We start from the raw sequence: 22452 nt of genomic DNA on the forward strand, positions 1-22452 counted from the left end.
CTCTCTTTGTTTGTCTGGAAAGCAGATTTTGTTCCTGTTTCTTCTTTAGACTTTAGCAATTTGTTTCACAACCACTTGGTATTAGCAAAGGCCATCTTTTAGTCTTAGAAACAAACGAGGTGCGCCACCTTGTGTTTCAAACTCAAGTAATTCCACTGCACATACATTCCACCATAAAGCCACATACGGTAGTTCTTTGAAATATCGGATTAAGCATCCTAGTACCAAGCTGTCACATTACAGTTGGCAAGGAGCATGCTTAAACTTATTATTTAAATAGTCTGACAAATTATTCTGTGTTATGAAAATGTAGCTCTTCCCTTATTCTACCTATTCAGATACTGTGCTTCAGCCCTTTTTCTGGGCTCACCATGATCTGAGACTTCCTGGGGGGGATGCATAATTAATAATAAATTTTCTTTGCATAACTTACCTTTGAGTGTGTGATTGCTAGCGTATCTACCCAAACACGCCAGCCACCCCATTCATATTTGACTGCATGGTAAAGTAAAATTCGAAAAATGGCATACACCATTTCAGTTATCTTCTGCTCATCAGCGTTTTTGGGATTGAAATAGCAAAGTGAAAGCATCCATTCCTGCCACACAGAGCACTGTAGTAAACTCCTGCAAAATTGTTGACATTGATAATCTTAAGTTAGAAACATGCAAACATACTAGAACTCCAGACAGCTTAGGTTTTAAAGGCAAAAAATAAATAATCCATCATGGATTGAGCATAATTGGTAATTATCTATATTACCAAGTTTATCTATATTTTAAAAGCGAGTTCAGGATTATTTGAAACCAATTCTAAAATTTGTTTAATCTTATTCAAACTGAAGAGAGTTTTATGAGGCTGTGTTGTGTGTACACAAGCATCTACTTACCTCCTATTATCTCTGCTGCTATTAAAAAGCTTTATCATATCTGAGAGGAAGACTCTATGGACTTCCAGAGTTTCTGGACTCTGCGGAGAGTTACGCAGTAAGGTTGCAATAACCTTGAGGACCTCTGTAAAAAATATTTTCAAAAAAATAAGAATCAATTAATCTGAAAACTAGATGCATCTTTCCTCATTCTAGTTTCTTCAAGTTACACAAGGGCTATGAATTTATGTACTGGAAAACTAAGCAGAAACTGCTAGATCTACTTCTGGGAAAGAAATGGAAGGCTGGAAGAAGGGAGAAACTATGTTGAATATTTGGTCAAGAAGATTCAGATGCTCTCCATGTGCAAGTTTTGTGGAAAATCAAAACAAAACTGGTTCCTAGTATCACACACCTTGCAGAGTCAATTTAAACATGAGAACAAACTGCAGCACCCATAGTCAGAAACAGTATGTCTCTGATGATTGGATGCTGAACTCACACCACAAGGAAGATTACTCAGTTGTTTTCTGTCCTGTTTGAGTTTACATACACACTGGGCAAGCCCCTGTTATTAAATAGGACAAGCTGGGCAGTGATCTGATCCTTTCAAAATAATTCTAATGGGTCTGATTCAACAAGCCCTTCTAGCAGAAAACAACACAATGGGGGGTTTCTCCCCTTCTCTCCACTATGCTTCCACAAAATTACCTCAGAGGGGTCAGAAGAACACCCAGAACAGGGCGTGGCAGGAGGAGGGGGCAATCATTCTGCCTGACAAGCTGATATGCTTGTGCTAACTAACAAACTAAGTAATAATAATAATTTATTATTTATACCCCGCCCATCTGGCGGTGCTTCCCCAGCCACTCTGGGCGGCTTCCAACAAAATACTAAAATATAGTAATCCATCAAACATTAAAAGCTTCCCTAAACAGGGCTGCCTTCAGATGTCTTCTAAAAAGTCTGGTAGTTGTTCTTCTCTTTGACATCTGATGGGAGGGCGTTCCACAGGGTGGGTGTCACTACCGAGAAGGCCCTCTGCCTGGTTCCCTGTAACTGGGCTTCTCACAGTGGGGGAAGTGCCAGAAGGCCCTCGGCACTGGACATCAGCGTCCAGGTAGAACGATGGGGGGGAGACGCTCCTTCAGGTATACTGGACAAAGGCCGTTTAGGGCTTTAAAGGTCAGCACCAACACTTTGATTTGTGCTTGGAAACGTACTGGGAGCCAATGCAGATCTCTCAGGACCAGTGTTATATGGTCCCAGCGGCCACTCCCAGTCACCAGTCTAGCTGCCGCATTCTGGATTAGTTGTAGTTTCTGGGTCACCTTCAAATGTAGCCCCACATAGAGCGCATTGCAGTAGTCCAAGCGAGAGATAACCAGAGCATGCACCACTCTGGCGAGACAGTCCACGGGCAGGTAGGGTCTCAGCCTGCGTACCAGATGAAGCTGGTAAACAGCTGCCCTGGACACAGAATTGACCTGCGCCTCCATGGACAGCTGCGAGTCCAAAATGACTCCCAGACTGCGTACCTGGTCCTTCAGAGGCACAGTTACCCCATTCAGGACCAGGGAGTCCTCCACACCTGCCCACCTCCTGTCCCCCCAAAACAGTACTTCTGTCTTGTCAGGATTCAACCTCAATCTGTTAGCCGCCATCCATCCTCCAACTAAAGGGTTGCCATTGTGCTACATGGAATTCCTCCCTATGTTTTCAAGTATACTTTTCTGCCACACAATGGCACTAATTCAGAGACATGGAAGTGGGACTTTTATAGTTAGTGGTCTGGTCCTGTCCTGTTAGAAATATCTGGGGAAATGATTCAAGAAACTTAATAATCAACAGTGCTTTGCCAAGAGATCCATTAGTGCTTCTACTTGAATTGCTGCGAAAGGTAGAGTTGGAGAAAGTTTTAAAAACTTTATTTATCATTAACATGTAAAATGCAAGGGGTTGGACGGTTATAAAACTTGAAAAATAGTTTATGGACTGTAAAATATTAATTGGACTTCCTTAAATTTATTTGCTTCTTCTCCTGCACATATGTTTATATGATTGCCTAGTTTTAGTTCCTTTGTTTTCTTCTCCCTAAAATTATTATTTTTTACATAGGAAAAACATTTTTTACTTAGGAAAGCTAAGAACATTTTTTCTGTCACCATTCCAAGTTAGTTGCATTTATACAAGTAATCTTCTGAAAAACTGCAAAGGATCTGAGCCTATTATTTGCAGAGATATATTCCTTTGGTAGAAATGCTATCCCAAGCTTAAGCCTTTTTAAACATTTTTACCTAGTAAGAATAATCATAGTGTCTGGTGCTGTCACATGCAGAGACGTTTGTTACTCTGAATGTAAACTTTTCTTTACGGACAGAGTGGACTTGCAGCTAGATTCAGCCCCATTAACTGAGACACTGATATTCTTATCTAGCAGTGGTCAGCAGGGCAACCTATGCAGGTTGGGAGCTGTGCCCCTAGCTTCCTGACACTGAGAGTGTCTGGCACTAACCAAAAGGGGAAGGCATGGGGAGTTCAGTGTAGGAACGGGCTAAGAGTGTTGGACTGGCTGCACTGCTCCATTTGGAAGCCAGACATCCAACAATACAATGTTGTTGTTGTTGTTTAGTCATGTCCGACTCTTCGTGACCCCATGGACCAGAGCACGCCTGCAATGTTAATTTAAACCCCTGCAATGTTAATTCAATTAATACATAGTATTATGACTCTTGTGAATCCCTTCCAACTCTGCAATTCTATGATTCTATTAAATAATACTAATAGTAATGTTTTCGTTTAGGGGGGAAAAACCAGCCAAAAAAGTACAGCAACTTAATATTATAAGCTTGTTGCTACAGATTAGCAAGAATTCAGGGTGGTATTCAGCTAAGTTTTACTCAGAGTATACCCATTGAAATTAATGGACCTAACTTAGGGCCAGATTCAACTTAGTAGTTCCACTAGCAGAAGCCCCTGCCCACATCACTTGCACCCCAACTCCAAAATAGCTAGGGAGTACGCAAGAACCTTCAGAGCAGCGCATGGGCTGAGAAGAGCGCAAATTGTTCCATCAGGCAAACAGTCTGATGGAACACAGTCATGTTCATTCATTTCAATTGATCTATGCTGAGTAACGCTTAGTTGAATGGCTCCAACTCCCACCAGTTTCCACAAGCAAGGTTAACAGCCAGGAACACTGGGTGGTGTAGAAGCACATATGGAAGAGCACAACTTCCCATCTGTGACGTAAAAGTAATTTAGGAATGTTTCTGCTATAGCTTGCACTATACAGTGATGTCATACCAAACTGGATAATCAGATTTGTGGTAGAATTTGAATGGCTGTTAAAATGAAAACGTCCTATCACTGCTGAACTTTGAAGAAACTTATCATGCCACACAGCCAACCATCTCCAAATGGTGAGCATTAGATTTCTAATTCTACCCAAACAAATAATTTAAAGAGAGACACAAGTTCCCAGACTAATCCCTAACCCCAATTTGTGTAATTGGTGACTTCAAAAGCTACTTTAGAACTGCTTTGGAGCTACTTAAAAGAACATAATGCTTACGAGGATTTTGTATTTTCACTGTTGAATCTGGGTCAGGATGCTGCTTACGTATCACTTGAGTACAAATCTGCTCAATAAGTATCTAGGGGAAAAGAAGGCAATATTATTAGGGCAAATTTTAAATATTTAAAAACACGTTACTCTGGTGGGTGCTATCAGCACCTTTTAGGTAATGATCCCTGAAAGAGTTATTTTCATACATAAAATGTTCCAGACTGCTGTATATCTCTTAAACATTGAAAAGAGTGGATTGAACTGAGAAGAAATGTTGCTTTTAGATGTATAGCAAGTGCTAAGAAACATTAGTTACTTTAGAAAATGAGTATCTAAATAATTGATAAAGTATGCCCACATCAAGTTACACACACACACACACACACACACACACACACACACACACACACATCTGTATATTCCGGCGTATAAGACAACTGGGCGTATAAGACAACCCCCAACTTTCCCAGTTAAAATATAGAGTTTGGGATATACTCGCCATATAAGAAATACGACCCGGCGTATAAGACGACCCCCGACCTTTGAGAAGATTTTCCTGGGTTAAAAAGTAGTCTTATACTCAGGAATAAACAGTATATTAGTTTTCAATTACAATCCAATAAAAGCCTCATTATAACAATTGTATTATAATACAATTACTAATACTAATCATTCAAATACCAAATTATATAATTTAGGTGCCCCCATGTGCTAGAATTGATGCTTTGATGATTTTCTTTATTTCTGTGTTCCAAAATCTTATAAATTTCAATTACATTCCAGTCATAATTACAATCCCTTATACAACAACTGCAAAATTAATAACTTCTATCCGTGTTGACACATTAAATGATTTATAATGATGTTGCTGTTATCCCATTGTTATTTCAGAAATTTCTCCATTGCTCCATCCCATGCCCACATCAAGTAACTGAGTAAGCTGTATATAACTTATTCATTGTATCAACAGATTGTACCAAAGTAATAGAGCAGCTTACTGAAGAGTTTTGCAGTCTCATTCTGTGATGTCAAACATCCTGTGATGTCAAACATCCCAAAATACTGTCACACGTGTCAGAAGAGAGTTCAGTGGTGGAAAGGCATCATTTCTGGCACAGAAGCCCAAAAGCTCATTTTGCAATAATGTCTATACAACATTAGAGGGGGGAAGGATTTTAATTCTAGTACCTCAAATAGCACATTATATGTGGTCATGGTTATTAAGCTTGTTTGAAGGGTGAGCCTCTCAGCCAGTAGAGAGAAGAGCCCATGTCCAAGCATGATTTCAGCTTTTCTCCTAAAATTATACATAGAGGGGGGGGGGAGAAGTACATCTGTTAATTTGTACGTTACATTTCTGAAAAAGTAACTTGATCAAATTTAGGCCCAGTGTTGTTTTGAGACTCGAATCCTCCCTCCCCAGAAATACCCCAATTTATTCTGCTGTTTTAGCTCATGTCTCCAGGGTTTTGAAGGCTATAATTTTAGTCCACTATGATAATCAAAACAAAAAGCAGAAGCGAGAAAGGGAGAACCTTGAGTCTAGTATAATAAAGGGTTGAATCGGCTACAATTTAAGTTCACAAAATAATGAGATAACAGATATATTGATGTGCATAAGACATATTTGTTCCTTCTGAAAATTTGACAGCTACATTTAACAACAGCAAAAATATTTCCAATCCAATGATCAAACAATTAAGTCTGTTGTTAACTCCTCCTACAGCAGTAACACCAAGTAATATATACAACCCAGACAAATAATATTTAAGGACTTGTTGGACTTTTGTGATTCAAGTTCATGGGGAATCTTCCAAATACTTACTTGGGTGCCAGATGCTTTAAGAAGTATCCCAAGACTTTCAGAGCTTGTACCCGGATCCCTTCACTTTTCGAAGCAAGAAGTTTATAGACAACGCTAAAGAAGAGAAGGGGCAAATAATTCCATGAAATAAGTATGCTTAAAAGTCAATAAAGTGCTTAGGGTGATTTTAGCTGGATTTGTGCCAAAGAACAGGTAAATGTATACATTAATGTTTAAAATTACATGACATATATTAATAGACGATTGATTGAAAATGAATTTAAAAGATAGCATGTATATATATATATATATATATATATATATATATATATATATATATATATATATATACTACTTTCCAAAACATCGGTTTATAAAGAACACAGTGAAACAGTATATTTGCTATTCATTCCTTTCACATGCTCTCTCCCTCACTCAGTTTGCAGTGTAAGAAAACACATTTATTAGCACTTCTACATTCCAAGTGACAGGCTAAAAAGCTCTTAAAGGCTTCAGTCTCATGTAAGAGAGAAACTTATGCTAACAGTAATATTTGACATGTGTCCCTTGCTAGTCATTTATGACAGCTTTCAGAAGACGGGGGGAAACAAATTCTGTCATCTGACATCCTTTTCTTTTTTACTCACACACTATGCTTGAAATTATTACATAAAAAGAAGGTTAATTCTATACATATTAGAATCCTAGCAGAGCTGTCTTGTATGCAGTGTTGTAGATGTGTGTATTGCCCTTCTGTGTACATAGCTTGGTTTTTAGTCCCTCAGTTTCAACTCTTTGGTCAGATTTGTTTTTTTTTAAAAAAAAGCCTTGGTTTTTATTTAAAAATCATTTCCTATCAAGTGTAAAACAAACAAGTTATTTTATGACCTATGTAAAGACTAAAAGTGGCTGCCACCATTGTTTTTTCACTACAAGTGACAAATCCCCAACCAGAAAAATTGCATATCCAATGTTTAGCAAAATACTACACGAAAGGAAACACTTATTTGAATTTCTAGTCATCACAAATTTGACAGGAAATTATCATTATTCTGTATGAGTTACTGCTGTGCAATACTACACACACTACTTAACATGATTGTGTGTGTTTTTCCCCTCCAAGCCATAAGAGGAGCACACATGCACCAAGGGAACCATGTTTCATTGTGGAGCCTGCCAAATTTGCATAGGGTGTCAGATATCTATAGCAGTCACAATTTGTATTGTGGCCTTTACTATATTTAAAGAATGAACATGGTAAGTATAAACTAAATTAAAATTCAGTTTAAAACTATAATCTGAAGGTTTATACACTAAATAACTGGCAGCAGGCCAGAGAGACCTTGAATATCTGAATCCTTGCTGGCTGAGACTTTTCAACACCACTCTGTCTCTTGTAGACAACCTGCTGTTCCTGCTTTCCTGTGGGAAGCACTAGTCCACCAAGTCAAGCTTTCCAGCCTCTCGTCCGATTCTTATGGGAAGCCTCCGTAACCAAGTGAAAAATGAATCTGCACCTTCTGTCTGCAACAAGCCCAGATGGATTTCTGCTCATTTTCAAAACCAATGGACCTGAGGTGCATCTCAATCAGTAGGTAGAGATATACTTTACTTTAAAATTTCTAGTCTATTCAATTGCTTTTTTTTGTTTAGGAAGACAAAGCTTTGTTCATCTCTTTGGCTTTCTTTAGCACATCAGGTCTTTATGCAGTGAGAAAGATTCCTGACCCATAGTAGTTACAATCATATGACAAGAGGTAGGATGATGATGTTACCATTTTCAGGCTACATATGTGCGCATGCATCAATCTGCATTACTGAGTTTGCAGATGAAGTAAGAACTAAAATGCAACCACAACAAAGTAACTACCTTCTCAACTAAAATCAAGTGGCCTTCACAAGGAAGCTAGAAGCCAGAATAAGCCACACCTATACATTCCGTTTCCATGAACTGCTCTGGTTCGCCAGAAGCGGCTTAGTCATGCTGGCCACATGACCTGGAAGCTGTCTGCGGACAAACGCCAGCTCCCTCGGTCTATAGAGCGAGATGAGCGCCACAACCCCAGAGTCGTCCGCGACTGGACCTAACAGTCAGGGGTACCTTTACCTTTATACATTCCAGTACTCTTTAGGTGCTTTGATGGCTATCTTATTTACTTGATTAAAATGTGAAATTATCAGTTACTGATCACACAAATAGGCAGCAGAAGAAGCTGTTTTTTGTTTTTTGTTTTTGTTTTTAGCCAAACTGATTTGCAGATATGGTAAACTAGGTAAGTACTGTACTTTTGGAAAAGTTTTCTTGCACCAGTCATTCCCACTGGAATTCTTCTTCTTTGAGAACAAGTTTAAGTTAACCAGATATTATAGATCATATTGATATGTCCTGCAGAGGTGAGTGATTCAGTTCGATTCAGCTCAATACAGCTGTATACAATTCACAGTTTTATTCTGACTTAGGTACAGATGCCAAGAATATTTTTTTCCTGTCCTAAGGAATGAATGTCATCTAGTGTGAGTGTTCTGCACTAAAGAGAGGAAGACTAGGCAGAAGTGATAAACCATTCATTTGCAGCCACTTTTACCAAACTGATCCAGCCTTTGGAGAAGCAATTTGAGTAAAATGCAAAGACTGTGAATGCTCTCATAAAGTTTGCTATCAGAACTGATCAACCAGACCTGCTGTGATAACGCTATTAAATAATCTCAAATACAGCAGACAGGCAATTTTTGAGGAGCTCCTGATAATCAGACACAGCAACATATATGGTATATACAGATGAAAAAATATTTGCAAATTGACATTTTGTCTGGTACCTCCAAATGCACACAAGTCCTTTAATAAAAGGGCCCATAAAGGAATGATAGTCTGCAGTATTTTAATTCTCAGATTTTCTTTAAAAAACAACAACTGACCTTTATTTCCAAACTACCGTGTTTCTCATATTATAAGACATGTCTTATATTTATTTTTTCCTCAAAAAAAACACACTATGGCTTATTTTCAAGGGATGTCTTATTTTTTTCTCCTTCTCCTGCCGCGGCCGGCATTGCTGCTGCGCCTATCACTATGTCTTATTTTCGGGGTATGGCTTATATTCCTTGAATGCTTAAAAATCCTGCTATGGCTTATTTTATGGGTATGTCTTAAAATATGAGAAACAGGGTACAAATATTTTTTAAAAAATTGCACATGTTTAAGTGTAAAGAACACTTAACTAGCCACATGTTAAGAATATAAAGAGAGCAGACTTCTTACCATACAATTACATCAAAGCTGTATACTTTTTTAAATAAAAACACACACATCAACAAACAGGAAAATAAGTGATTTCTCACAGCAAACTAGCTGCACACATACAGTTATCCTATGCTAGCTAATAAAAAAGGATTGTGTTTTGCCACTTAAGTAAAAGCAAAGTAATACATAGGAGACCTCATATGATATTCATTATTCTGAGTGTTTTATTAGTTTCCAGCACATACCACATTACCATACAAATGATCACAACAGCCAGCACCACAAAAAGTAGCCGTAAAGAGAAGGAGAAAGCAATTATGAACAAGATCAGGTGACTCTTGAGGCAGGGAAACTTGTAATGTGTAATATGATATAACCCAAGGTTAACCAATAGTTGTGACAAAACATATGAAATGAGAATGCTTTTTTTAAAACAGCAAATGAATTACTGCTCCCCAAACTGTTCTAACAGTAACTCTCTTATTTGACTCTATGTTTGCATTCTCTCCTGGCATCAACTCTGAATTAATTTTAAGTGAGAAAAGGTCCAACACTGTGGCCACCCATGGAGCCATAAACTAAATGGTGACATTTTCAAACCAAACTGGAGTATGAACCTCCAACTAATAAAAATAGTTGAATGCACAAGTAGCAGGTGGATAAAAAATCAACACACAGTGCTGGCTGAAGGCACACACAACTTTAATAAAACACATCAAATGAACAACAACAGTCTGGCATTTAATGAGTATGGACTCAAGTGTAGTAGCACAGGTTTGAGTGGTGCTCAGCCAGTCTACTGAACAGAAACTTAAGGAGGTGAGTGACATTAAGCAGAAGCAGGTAGCTCAAGAAGCAGGTAGCTCAAGAACCACTGCTTTATGCACATCCTTTCTGGCACAGACTGAACCTTTTCCAATTTAGGTACACAAAGCCACAAAGCCCCATTTTCTAAACAGATGGTCCTATGATGACCAGTTGGCAAACCCCACCAAGAGTAAATGGACAAGAACCCTCTGCATTCAACAGATGCTTCACCCACAATAGGCAGCTTGAGCCCAAAGTGCACATCATGTTGGCCTTACTTTGAAGGCTTTCATGGGTGCTCCAGGCTCTGAGTTTTCATTTAAAAAAAAATCATGGTATCAGAAATCAAGAACAGAGTTTTGTTACAGGTAGTGGTTTGTGTGGAATGAGAGAAAGCCCACATTTGGATGACATGCTAAGTCAAAACATGGCTTAGGTCACAGCAGGGCAGCAGTAGCAGTCACAATTTTCTCTAGGACAGCCCACATGCTTGCATAGTCACATGACTTGGGAGACACTCAAAATGAATAGCTCCCCTATTGTAAATTTGGAGTCATTACACATTTGCCTATGTTTACACAATGCAACACAACATTAACTGAGATGAGGAAATCAGAGAAAATTACTCTGCAATGAAGACTCTAACGGTATCCAAGTAGGACTTCCAGTAGCAAACAAAATAATATGTATACTCTTATTTATGACTATTTTGACTGAAATGTAACTCTTACCGTAATCCATTCCTCTGATCAAAGGCCGGGATCATAGAGCTGGGGTGCTCTGACATAAGGGCAACAAGCAGCTGTAGGACATCCATTAAATTGTCATCCTGTTAAATATAAATGGAGATCCACATTCATATAATCATCGAATTATCAGTGCAATCTTCCAGATAAGAGAATATAAAATGGTAATCCAAATCAACTTTGTTGAAGACAAAGAGAGAGAACATACATAAAATAATAAAAATATTGGATAAATACATGTGACTGGGGACATGACTACCAAAAAAGCCCAGTAAGTTTGATCCAGACTTCACCTTTTTGCCAATTATCTCCCTACACCCCCTCCCACCATTTTCCACACTGCAAAGGAGGCTATTCCAGCCTTCTATAGGAGCTTTTAATCTGGATCCAGTTCATTTCCAGGACTGCTTAACCTGAAACAACAACTGGGCAACCCTAACAAGAATTCAGAATTCACAAAGCAGTACACTTACCCCGTGAAAAATGGGGCATTTTTATGTTTAAAAAATGCATGAACAGTAGCTATATAGTTTTATTTACACACACAACACACACACACTCACACACACACACACACACTCTCTCTCTCTCACACACACACATGTATGCACACATACATGTCAGGATCTGAAAAACCCAAACAATGTGGTATCTTTCAACAAAAACACCACCATGCTACATAGAGAAGCAGTTTTGAAACAAAAAAGAACTTCAAAAGCAACTTTAATATGGAACAAGTGGAGTGGAGGAGATCCCACCAGGAATACCCAAAACTCTTAGCTATGCCTAAAGTAGTTATTTGGATTCCAGCCATTATATACCAGCTTAAGGGCCCACCAGTTTTTATAAATAGGGAATGGAGAATTGATGTCTAAGGGGAAAAATTACACAGCTTCTGTATTTCAGCTTTTATAAATTCCACTGGTATCAATGAGTCAGCCATGAATAACTAAGTGCAAGGCTGTTCCTGCTGAGTTTAACCCTAACTCTGAAATCACTTATGTGAAAAACGTCCCAGTGGATAATTGGAAAAACCAAACGCACAAACAATTTCAAGGCTGCAATCCTGAATTTGCTAGGTAGGCTCTGTTTAAGGTTTATTTCAGTGTGAAACTGTTTTTTTATATACAGCAACCACATTCGGATCTCATGGTTTATGTAGGATATTGAAAACAGCATTTAAATAAGAAATCAATGGTGTATAGAAAATGTAACTTGCAAGCTATTTGGCAAAAAAATAATAATAGTACTTCCATTACAGAAATAATAATTTCTTTTTACAATCCAGGAATAGGTTAAGAAATGGAAAAGCAATAAAACACACTCCAAGAGGTAAAATGACATTGGCTGTTTTTTATGCAAAGTAGGCAACCATCAAAAATCCTTATTTACATATTGCAATTTTGAGTAAATAATGTATTCTCCAGATTTGTTTAATTTTTAGGTACTACTCAGATAGTCATTTATTGAATCTCAAGGAGGCAGTTTTGTTTTCAAGTGCAATCTCTCAGCATAAATGCAGCTATAGGTGAAAACACAATAGAGGGTAAAATCTATACTTCTCAAAGAAAAATTCAATTAATTCTTTATTCTAACCATTTCAAGCACCCTGAAAGAAATTAGTTTAGTTAGATTTATGTTCTTATTTCCCAACTCTTTGATGTTACATCTGGCATCAAGCACTTGCCTGGTGCTAAAATAAGAAGATGTAGATATCCCAATGTTAATGTTTATTTCCAACTATGTTTACAAGCTTTGCTTAGAGTTGATTAGTGTGTTTATTTTAAAATCCACATTTAGAAAGAATTATTTAAAAAACAAGTTGGAGGAAAATTACTTGAACCACATAAAACAGCTTTTTATATGTACAGCTTTGCCATCTGTTTTCTACACCAACTCTCCCCAATATATCAGTTCAATGAACTGAATAGGAAACTATCAGAACTTATTACGTTAATGAACTTCAATGCACCATTGAACAGGTTTCTTAAATCATCACTCACTATTTGTAGTTTCCACCAACAGTTGATTTTATGCTTCTTATTTAAAGCCATCTTGTGGCAAGAAGGGCTACTTTGTTCAAACAGTTGCTGGAAGCAAAACAGTTAAAATTAAGATTACCTCATGCATGGTGAGGAGATAGTTGAGGATGCCCTGTAGTTCATCTTCTTTCACGCCATGATCCTTAAAATACAAAATAAAATAAGTGGCATAACACAAACAAGTCATGCATATAAAGCATCTTGAGCTACTTTATAGGATGTGATACACAAATGGAATTAAATAAATTAAACCTAACAACGGAACACAAAGGGTACATTCTAGAGAAATGCCTGTGAAATCAATAGGATTCACAAACAGAGAACTTTTCCAGGTTTGCACCACAAGATATAAATCCTCCAGGAACTGTTGCCACATATTCTCCATCGTTTTCATGCATAGCCTGTGTATTATTCTTTTAGATCTCAGTCCTTTAGCCACTTTTTCATGAATGAACCCATTAACTGTGAGGAGTTTTGATGGCAGTTGTGGTCTAAGTTAAAATAATAATAATAATAATAATAATAATAATAATAATAATAATAATAATAATAATAATTTATAGCTATAATTAAGGATGTGGCACGACTATCACACAGGCCTGTACCTCCTAGAAATTAAGCAATTTACACCAGCATTGTTTGCCAGCTAAATGTGCAGTTCTTTTCCACAAAAAAGCAACCTCTAGTTTTACCACCATTCACAGTAAGTGCTTTTCCTATGTAATACCATGGCCCACGAGGCAAGATCTTCAAAATTATAGTTCACTAAGACTAAACCATTTGCTAGGCCTCAGCTCCAGTACAAGATCTGAAGCCCAAATAGCCCCTTCTTCCTCCTCTCTCTGAAGTCCATCGAGGTTGCCGCTGCCACCACCACCTCCCTTCTTCTCAGCACAGAAGAGTTCTTTGCAAAATAATCAGCATTCAGGGGAAGAACAGGATCAGCCTGACAGGAATTTTATTTAAATGTTTCTGTTCTTGTGTTTTGATTGAAAAGACCCAAGAAAGTTATCTATCTCAAAATTATTAAAACGAAAGTCTCCTGGAGGTCCCTTGACACTTAGTTGCCATGACCAAGAAGGCCCTGTAAACCCTGAGTGCCAGAGAGGGATGCAGCTGTATTAAGAGAAGGAGATTAAAAAGTTGCTGTCCCTCACCCACCTTCCCTGCTAGCCAGAGGTGCCAGGTCTCTTTCCTCCCACTGCTTAAGCTTCAGCACAATGCAAGATACACTGCAGAGCCCAGCCCCAATTTGTAGACTGCTTACCTTCATTACTAACTGCTTAACGAACATCAGCAAAAAGGCTCTCAAGGAAAAAATTTCTTTCTGATTAGGTCGTGGTCCATCTTAATTTAAAAGAGACATAGTTACAGGTAGGTAGCTGTGTTGGTCTGATGTAGTCTAATAATAATAACAATAACAGTAATAATAAGAACAACAATAATAAATCCTTTCAGTAGCACCTTAGAGACCAACTAAGTTTGTCATAGGTATGAGCTTTCGTGTGCATGCACACTTCTTCAGATATCTGTTATCTGAAGAAGATATCAGGTATCTGAAGAAGTGTGCATGCACACGAAAGCTCATACCTATGACAAACTTAGTTGGTCTCTAAGGTGCTACTGGAAGGATTATTTTTTGTTTGTTTGTTTTAAAAGAGACATGTTATATACTTCACAGCTTGGTATTAATTTTGCTGTTAATACATTAACTCTGAACATTAACCCATCCTCCACCTCCACCACCCAAAAACAAAAACAAATTGAGAACACACACGAGAAGCATTATGAGATTTACAGGAAAACATCTGCTCACACTGCTCACAACTCCCAGTTAATAAGCTTGTTCTGGATCTTCCATCTGCATCTGGCAAATATTTTCTGTACCTACTGTTGTGTTTTAACCTAGTTACCTCACTGAAAAGGACACCAGCACCAGCCTTTCCACTGAAGTGGCAAGACCATGTTACACTTTATTAGGACATATTTTCCTTTATAAATACCTCCTTATCTCACAGAATGGAACAGGTCTCTAGGGATCCAGGAGAGGGTAAGGTCTCACTACATACTTAACAAATTCTGCCCCTACCAAGATCCACAACATTATAAAAATAATAATAACTGTGCGATTGCTGTGGTACACTGTTGATGAGTAGCACTGAACTTTTCACATACCTAAACCTTTTGGAATAATTCCACTGCGATCTTGAGGATTCACCACCCAGTAGTAGTACTTCAATGTGTGCATAGCCAGTAGAACTGTTCCTACTCGTCGAATTGCATTGTATATATTGGCTGTGCCAATGAATTCGGTAGATAAGTAAGTGTACAGGATCAACTGAACCTGTATCAGACAATTGAGAATAGAAATAGGTTATATAAGTTGCCATACACACATGGCAGGGCAAAATACAAGCAAGTAAAGGTTGGTTAATTCCAACTAGTAAGCCTACAATACTGCACTCAATGGTGCTTGCTTTTCGGTAGACATGTACAGTAATCTTGCAATGTACGCAAGGGCTATAATCTTTCTTATTTAATAATATTTTGTTTGAATTGTGTAGCACTAGGTTAAACAGGTGACTAATAAATATACATAATAAATAAAAGGAAGCTAAGTAAATGCATGTGTTAAGTTCCCTTAACAAGACCTTAGCTACTTTCATGCTATCTCTGTAAATGGGAAATGTTTTACCTTGGCTGGAGTATGAATCCATATTGCAGGGTTAAGGAGAATATGATCACACAGCTGCTTCAGCAAGGGCACACCATTGTGCAAATTGCTCAGATACTTAGCAAAGGCAAGACAAAGTTCAAGAACAGCTCTGCTAATGTGTGCTTTGGAAGACTGCAGAAAAAGAAAGGGAATATGTTTAAGACAACATGTAGATAGAGATTTATGTGACCAAAACATGAAACATATTTCATGCAGATTAAAAGAGAAAAGCAAGCAACAGGGTTAATTTACCTTTTCAAGACTGTATCCTATTACAAGGAAGCCCTTACAAGAAAGCATTTGTTCTTGCATAGCAATTGAGTTCTTCAGCAACTCCATGATGAAAGCCAACAGAATGGAACTGAAAGACACATTGTATTGAAATACTGCAGTTTATAGTGTTTAATAGCAGATTAGTACATTGGACTTGTAATAACAATCTATTTCCTCAATTTACATACTACTTTTTGAACATTATTAAATTTATGCATCCTATTAGTTTGTCTTAATATCCCCACAATCACTCAATGGTGATTGCTGGATTCAAGGAAAGAAATAGGGTAAGAACACTATATAGCACAGTTTTGTGAACAGCTAGGCAAACATTACTGGGAAACTTTACACAACATGGTATCTGGAGGTACATGATTCAGGCGGCAGTATCTAGGTATATGAGAGATGGCCCGTGTTTTATAAATGTTTTCTATTACAAAACAAGGCAAATCTTGCTCTGCAATGGGGTATTGTTTGTGTTAAATCCTTTGGGACTTGCTTTGTAAACATGTAAGGAATTAAAATGTATGGAAGTGAGAGCTGGACCATAAAGAAGGCTGATCGCCAAAGAATTGGTGCTTTTGAACTATGGTGCTGGAGGAGACTCTTGAGAGTCCCATGGACTGCAAGAAGATCAAACCTATCCATTCTGAAGGAAATCAGCCCTGAGTGCTCACTGGAAGGACAGATCCTGAAGCTGAGGCTCCAATACTTTGGCCACCTCATGAGAAGAGAAGACTCCCTGGAAAAGACTCTGATGTTGGGAAAGATTGAGGGCACTAGGAGAAGGGGACCACAGAGGACGAGATGGTTGGACAATGTTCTCGAAGCCAGCAACATGAGTCTGACCAAACTGCAGGAGGCAGTGGAAGACAGGAGTGCCTGGTGTGCTATGGTCCATGGGGTCACGAAGAGTCGGACACGACTAAACGACTAAACAACAACAACAACAAGGAATTAAAATAGTTGTCTTGTAACAAATGGTTGTAAGAAGGGATTGCTGTAACAGGATCATCATCTCTGGATTTCAGTTCACTATTCCCATGCAGTGATCATCAGCAAAGTCAGAAATAACCCTTCTGTAAGCAGAAGAGGATTTCCACTCACTGAAGAGCACTTTTGTATCATAGACAATTCACTCTCGGTCTCATTAAGTCTCCTAAAGAACAACTGAAGAGTGCACAGGAAGTGAGAATTGCAAAAGCATACACTTCCAATTACCTCCTTGATTTGCTAATATCTGAAGCGAGGCTCAACGCTTGAAATGGCCTTAGAAATTTTAGGTAACAGTAAAAAGCGTAAAATCAGAAGCTTGAATTGACAGGCAAATGACAGTATAAATGGAAGGCTAGGGCAAGGGATTTGCATAGCTGTCTTTTTGAGGAATTTTAAGAGTCACACTCCACATTCCTAACCTTTTTCCTTAAACTGTTCTTTCTACAACAGTTAGAAATGGCAATACTTTTAGAAAGATACTGTATAAAACACACACATTATAATACAGGCACCTTTTATGGCTTTTACCACAGAACATCATCATTAGTCGTCTAAAAACACCTAGCCTTTCCTTTTGACAGTCCCATAGTGAAGTTGAAGTAGTCTAGATATACAAGACATCTTTCACTGATCAAGCCCTAGGCCAGGAAGATAAACTCTTCTTGGTTAGAACCAGCAGCCCTGGAAAAAAAATACACCCCCCCCCCCACTTTGACAGGAAGGAATTCATCCTCGAGAAAGAGATTTTCCATATCCCCACTACTCCATAAATTACATAGCTACTGAATGATGTACACATTTGTGTAGAAGACCTGGTGCCAGTAATCTTGACTTCATCTCAAGGTCTTCTCTGCACAAGAGATTTAAAATGATCTAACCTTGAAAATATAAATAATGTTCCCAATGCTGCAATATAATTGCATTATTTGGAGGTAATTTTCCCCCGTAAGGGGAAACTTCCTCTCACAACGTCTTCACATTGGCTATATTTAGATGTGCATGTCCATCATTTAGTGTGCATTTTATTGTCAGCTTACTCTATCTAGAAAACATCTCTTCCAACTTAGACGGCAGAATAACAGTTAATAGGCTAACTGAAAGGTCAGGCATAAGAAATTGTTTACTACTGGAGAGTGCTAGTTTTTATAGAATGCAATAGACATCGCAAAACAAATTGGCAATCTGAAGAGCAAATAAAAGGTCTTACCAAACAGTTGTGTCAGGTTGATCCAGTGAATATTGCCTATAGTCCAGCTGTGCAAACAGAGGAAAAAGCACCTGCACTCCTCCAATTGAATGCATTGCACTTTGGATTGAATGGGTTATGACTGCTTTTACATCCTGTTAATACCAAGTTTGTACAAATTACAAATGGATATTGCATTTGTTTAACTACTTTGACTCATTCAAAATGCGACCTGAATGCTTCAATAGGATCTCCAAAAATTAAATTGTTACCTTGTTGAAATGTCACAGAGTGTGGGGGAACTTAAAGATGTGTGACAATAAACTTCAAAAGAAAAGCAGTTGAAACAACTTTGGGAATGGAAAATCTATCAGAAATACAAAGCGCTGGGCCTGTTCAGCTTTGAGGAAGGCAGGGGAGAGAGAGAGAGTATTATGACTGCACTCTACAAAACAACTACATTTGGCGACTGAGCAGGCTGTAAATCTAAATAAATAAACAAAACAGATGGACCTGAGTGCTTTTAAGGACTCAGTCAAACAGACTACAAAAGTATCCAAGGGAAAGAAAACAAAGGAAATCCACTCCTTCTTGAACTTGAAACCAATGCTAAAATACCTGAAGCATGAGGGCATGTGGTGAATGTACAAAGATGGAAGGGTTATCCTTGGGTGATGATTCTAGGCAGAGCTGTGCATCTGTAGCCCTTGGATTGTACGTAAAGGCAATACAATTAGAAAGCTTCCCGTCATACAGTAACAGTTTGTGATGGTCAGCAAGGAAAAGATCACTTTCTCCCTTGAATTTAAAAGTTCCCTAGAATAGAAACAAAAGGTAAAGTAGGCTAGAATCCAATTGGAAATAAAACTTGCACACATGAAATATTTCAAGACAGCTTAACCATGGAGATCTGAGGTGCATTTTTCTAAATAAAATTCATTAATTTGTGGCCCAAGGTCATTGTAGTTCTTTTAATTTTCTAGACATATGTTTTAAACAGTGTTTTCTTTTAAAGCATGGAAGTTTTTGCTTTTCATATTTTGTAGCAGAAAAGGAAGACTAGTACAGTATCTTTAGACACAGTCATGAATAAAAACTTATTTGCTTATATTTGTAACAGTGGCTTGTATGTAAAAAGTTATTTCTGATTTGCAGTTTAGCTTGCTAGCTCTGCAGGTGGTTTGCACAAATGCAAAACAAGACATTTGACAACCCACACATAACTTTCATAGGAGTGTTTAAAACTTTTTAAGTAAAATGCATTACAAACTAAAGTGTCTGTATTAGCTCTTTGCTGAAACCAGAAACACCGGAATGCAGTAAGGTTGTATTGAGACCTATATTGAGACAATAAATACCTTGTATCCAAGACCAAGCTGATAAATAGCAAAAATCTGAGCAGCATTGAGAGCCTCACTGAAAAGATAGACAGCTGTCATCTGGCCACAAAACACTCGATTGGCATCTGCTGTTTCTGAAGAACCCAGGAAACATTTATCAAATGTCTAGGAAAGAGAACAAAATATTAAGGAATAATATAAATGAGATCTATGTTAGCATAGTTCTCTTTTGGAAGGTAAGAATATACATCCAAGTTTCAATATTATGTATGGCTCATCAACATCACGTAGGTTCTACGAGCTGTGCATGTGGAAACCCAACTGACACAGAAGTCAAGGGGAAAGTCCCCTGTGCTCATGTGCACATCTATGATCTAATTCATTTGGGCTATAAGATATAGCCTGCAAAATTATATTTGATCATGGTTAATTCTCCATCCCTCTTCACACTTGACTAGTAAGTACAATGTGATGGGTAAGTTTGGTTCCGGCGTAGAGCATTTGCTTTGTATATGAGAGGTTCAAGTTTCAATCCCTGGCATTTTTAATTAAAATTATATCAAGCTGACAGGAAAGACCTCTGCCTAAGGCTGCTGCCATTTGTAAGAGGCTATACTGACTTTTTAAAAATCATTTTAGACACAAAATACACTGTAGCAATTCTTAAACTATCCAGGGCAATATTTCATATTTCATATTTTCCAGGATGTAGGCATAAACTTTGTGTCACTCAGCCACAGTTTTACCTGCTTTTGCCTGCAGATTATGACACAGCATATCTTTCCTACAACTTCAATACATATATATGGGTGGATAAATATGGTAATTCATTTCAGTGACTGGGACCAGACAAAAGTAAACGATGGAAGAAGTGTTTATTTAGGGGAGATAACTTAGGGCTCATATGAAAGATCACCGAAGGCAGATTAAAGCACTAGGCAGACTGATGCAGTCAAAACTGGAGATATCAAGAACTGGCAGAATAGGGGTGGAGAACTGAATCTGGCCAGTGGGCAGTATTGCTAACTTCCTCCACCTTTGGAGGGCTAAGGATGACATTGAGGGTCACCAATAGTACCAGCTCAGCCATTAGGTGGGGTAAGGCCACCTCTTCAGGTGCCCCTGTGGACACCCTGCCTTCCCTGCCACTTCCATTGGCATCAGTGCCAATTTTGGGCAAGATCTCGCCAATTTACATGCTGATGATGGTGCTGCTTCTCCACTGGCAGTGGCAGCAGTGGGGCAGAAATCTGCAGCAACAGGGCAGAGTGGTACTTCCTGTTTTGCCTCATGCAGTGAAATGGGACACACCGCTCCTGGTAACCCACCACATGTGATATCATGTGACCAATATATGCTCACAAAATTTAAAATAGAACTCTGAGGGCAAAGACACAGCCCTCAAAGTACTGATCATCTGATCATTGGGTATTGCATTGGGCTTAGCAAGACCTGCTAATAATCCAAGTGTTGTCACTTTGCCTGTGTGAGGGATTTATTTTTTTTAATTCCCATTTATACATTCTACCTCAAATTAAGCATCAAAAAGAAAGAGAGGAACACCTTTTGGAGTAGCAAGTTACTTACGTCACTGGTATTGACAAACCATGTTATCTCTCCATAAGATGCAAGTTCCCCATTCACATAACATCTGAGTTCACTGTTCTTCCAACGGTTATAGATATGCACTATAGTAACCATGTACCACTACATAAGAAATTTAGAAGAGTTAAACTAAATTTAAAGGTTTTTTTTCACCTGTTGAAAATTGTGCATTAGTTAGAAAAATAGAGAGAGAATTGGCATCACACACACTTTCCAAACAAGGGGGACAAAAGAAGACACAAAGGTTTGCATATGGTGATTTATATGTATGTGTCAATTATAACATAATTGCAGTAATTTAATTCAAAATACATCTCACCATAAATTAGACATCAGGTGACTTAGGTTGCTGTTCAGTCTGCAAAGCATTGGACAACATCACAACCCCTAATCTCCCTTTTTAAGGTTCATTATCTTGAATCAGATAGGGTTTGAGTGGTGCAGCCCTCAAACAGAAGACTGACCTTCCCTTACAGAGGACAGAATATTGTCATCTGTAAAGTAGGACATATGACCATCCTCATTAGAATAAGAAGCAATATTGCTGCCAATAATGCTTAAAATATAATGACCATAAACCAAACCAACACATCCAAAACTGATTCATTTTTTGTGGGCATTACTCGACTTATACTCTTTCCCTGAACAGTTTCACCAGTGTATCTGGCTTGCTGTGATATTTACAAGGAGGTAAACCCCTTCAAACTTAAGTTGCCATATGAAAAAGTAAAGCACACTGAAAAGGTAACAGAAAACCTGGACTCTAGATTATTACTTTTAATCATCATTTTTATACCATATTTAGAGACCTTTTCTTTCCTTTAACTGTAAACTAAACTCATATGCCAGAATCTTCTCTTTTCTCTCCTCAAACCAAATTTCAGAACATCTAGATGACAACAAATGTTATCATAACACCACTAGAACCAATGGCCATTAATTCCTGTAGAGCAGAGACTTAAACCTAATGTCTAATGGCATGCATTTAATGGGCATTTGCAGGACAACACATCTGAACTCACCTTTTGCGGCTTGAAATCAAATTTCACACAGTGCTGGAAGCCTTTTCCTTTTGATTTAATTGAGGTCACAACCAAACAGCCTCCAACGAAATGAGCAGAATACCCGAGTCCTTTGCTTGTTCGAAAACTGAAACAATTTATTTAAAATGATTAGATTCACAATTTATTCCCAGGTAGTTGGTGAGAGCAATCTTTAAAAGTAGACATAGATGAAACAGATTTCAGAAGACATAATAAT

General features: G+C 38.1%; 1 protein-coding gene across 4 annotated transcripts in view; it reads right to left on the reverse strand.

Moving 5' to 3' along the window:
• Window positions 1-22452, reverse strand: part of LRBA (LPS responsive beige-like anchor protein) — a 357361-nt gene that overhangs the window by 297776 nt on the left and 37133 nt on the right. For all 4 annotated transcript variants that reach the window (XM_035113958.2, XM_035113959.2, XM_035113955.2 and 1 more), the window contains exons 7-22: window positions 22215-22341; window positions 21175-21294; window positions 19606-19752; window positions 18866-19063; window positions 18269-18402; window positions 16045-16153; window positions 15772-15924; window positions 15252-15420; window positions 14344-14423; window positions 13156-13218; window positions 11020-11117; window positions 6262-6354; window positions 5625-5733; window positions 4443-4524; window positions 890-1013; window positions 434-626 (exon numbers count right to left, since the gene is read on the reverse strand). In XM_035113958.2, the coding sequence (XP_034969849.1) occupies window positions 434-626; window positions 890-1013; window positions 4443-4524; window positions 5625-5733; window positions 6262-6354; window positions 11020-11117; window positions 13156-13218; window positions 14344-14423; window positions 15252-15420; window positions 15772-15924; window positions 16045-16153; window positions 18269-18402; window positions 18866-19063; window positions 19606-19752; window positions 21175-21294; window positions 22215-22341 (1999 nt within the window). The remainder of the gene's footprint in view (window positions 1-433; window positions 627-889; window positions 1014-4442; window positions 4525-5624; window positions 5734-6261; window positions 6355-11019; window positions 11118-13155; window positions 13219-14343; window positions 14424-15251; window positions 15421-15771; window positions 15925-16044; window positions 16154-18268; window positions 18403-18865; window positions 19064-19605; window positions 19753-21174; window positions 21295-22214; window positions 22342-22452) is intronic.

The sequence above is a fragment of the Zootoca vivipara genome, chromosome 9 (assembly GCF_963506605.1).
Source record: "Zootoca vivipara chromosome 9, rZooViv1.1, whole genome shotgun sequence".
Classification (NCBI taxonomy): Eukaryota; Metazoa; Chordata; class Lepidosauria; order Squamata; family Lacertidae; genus Zootoca; species Zootoca vivipara.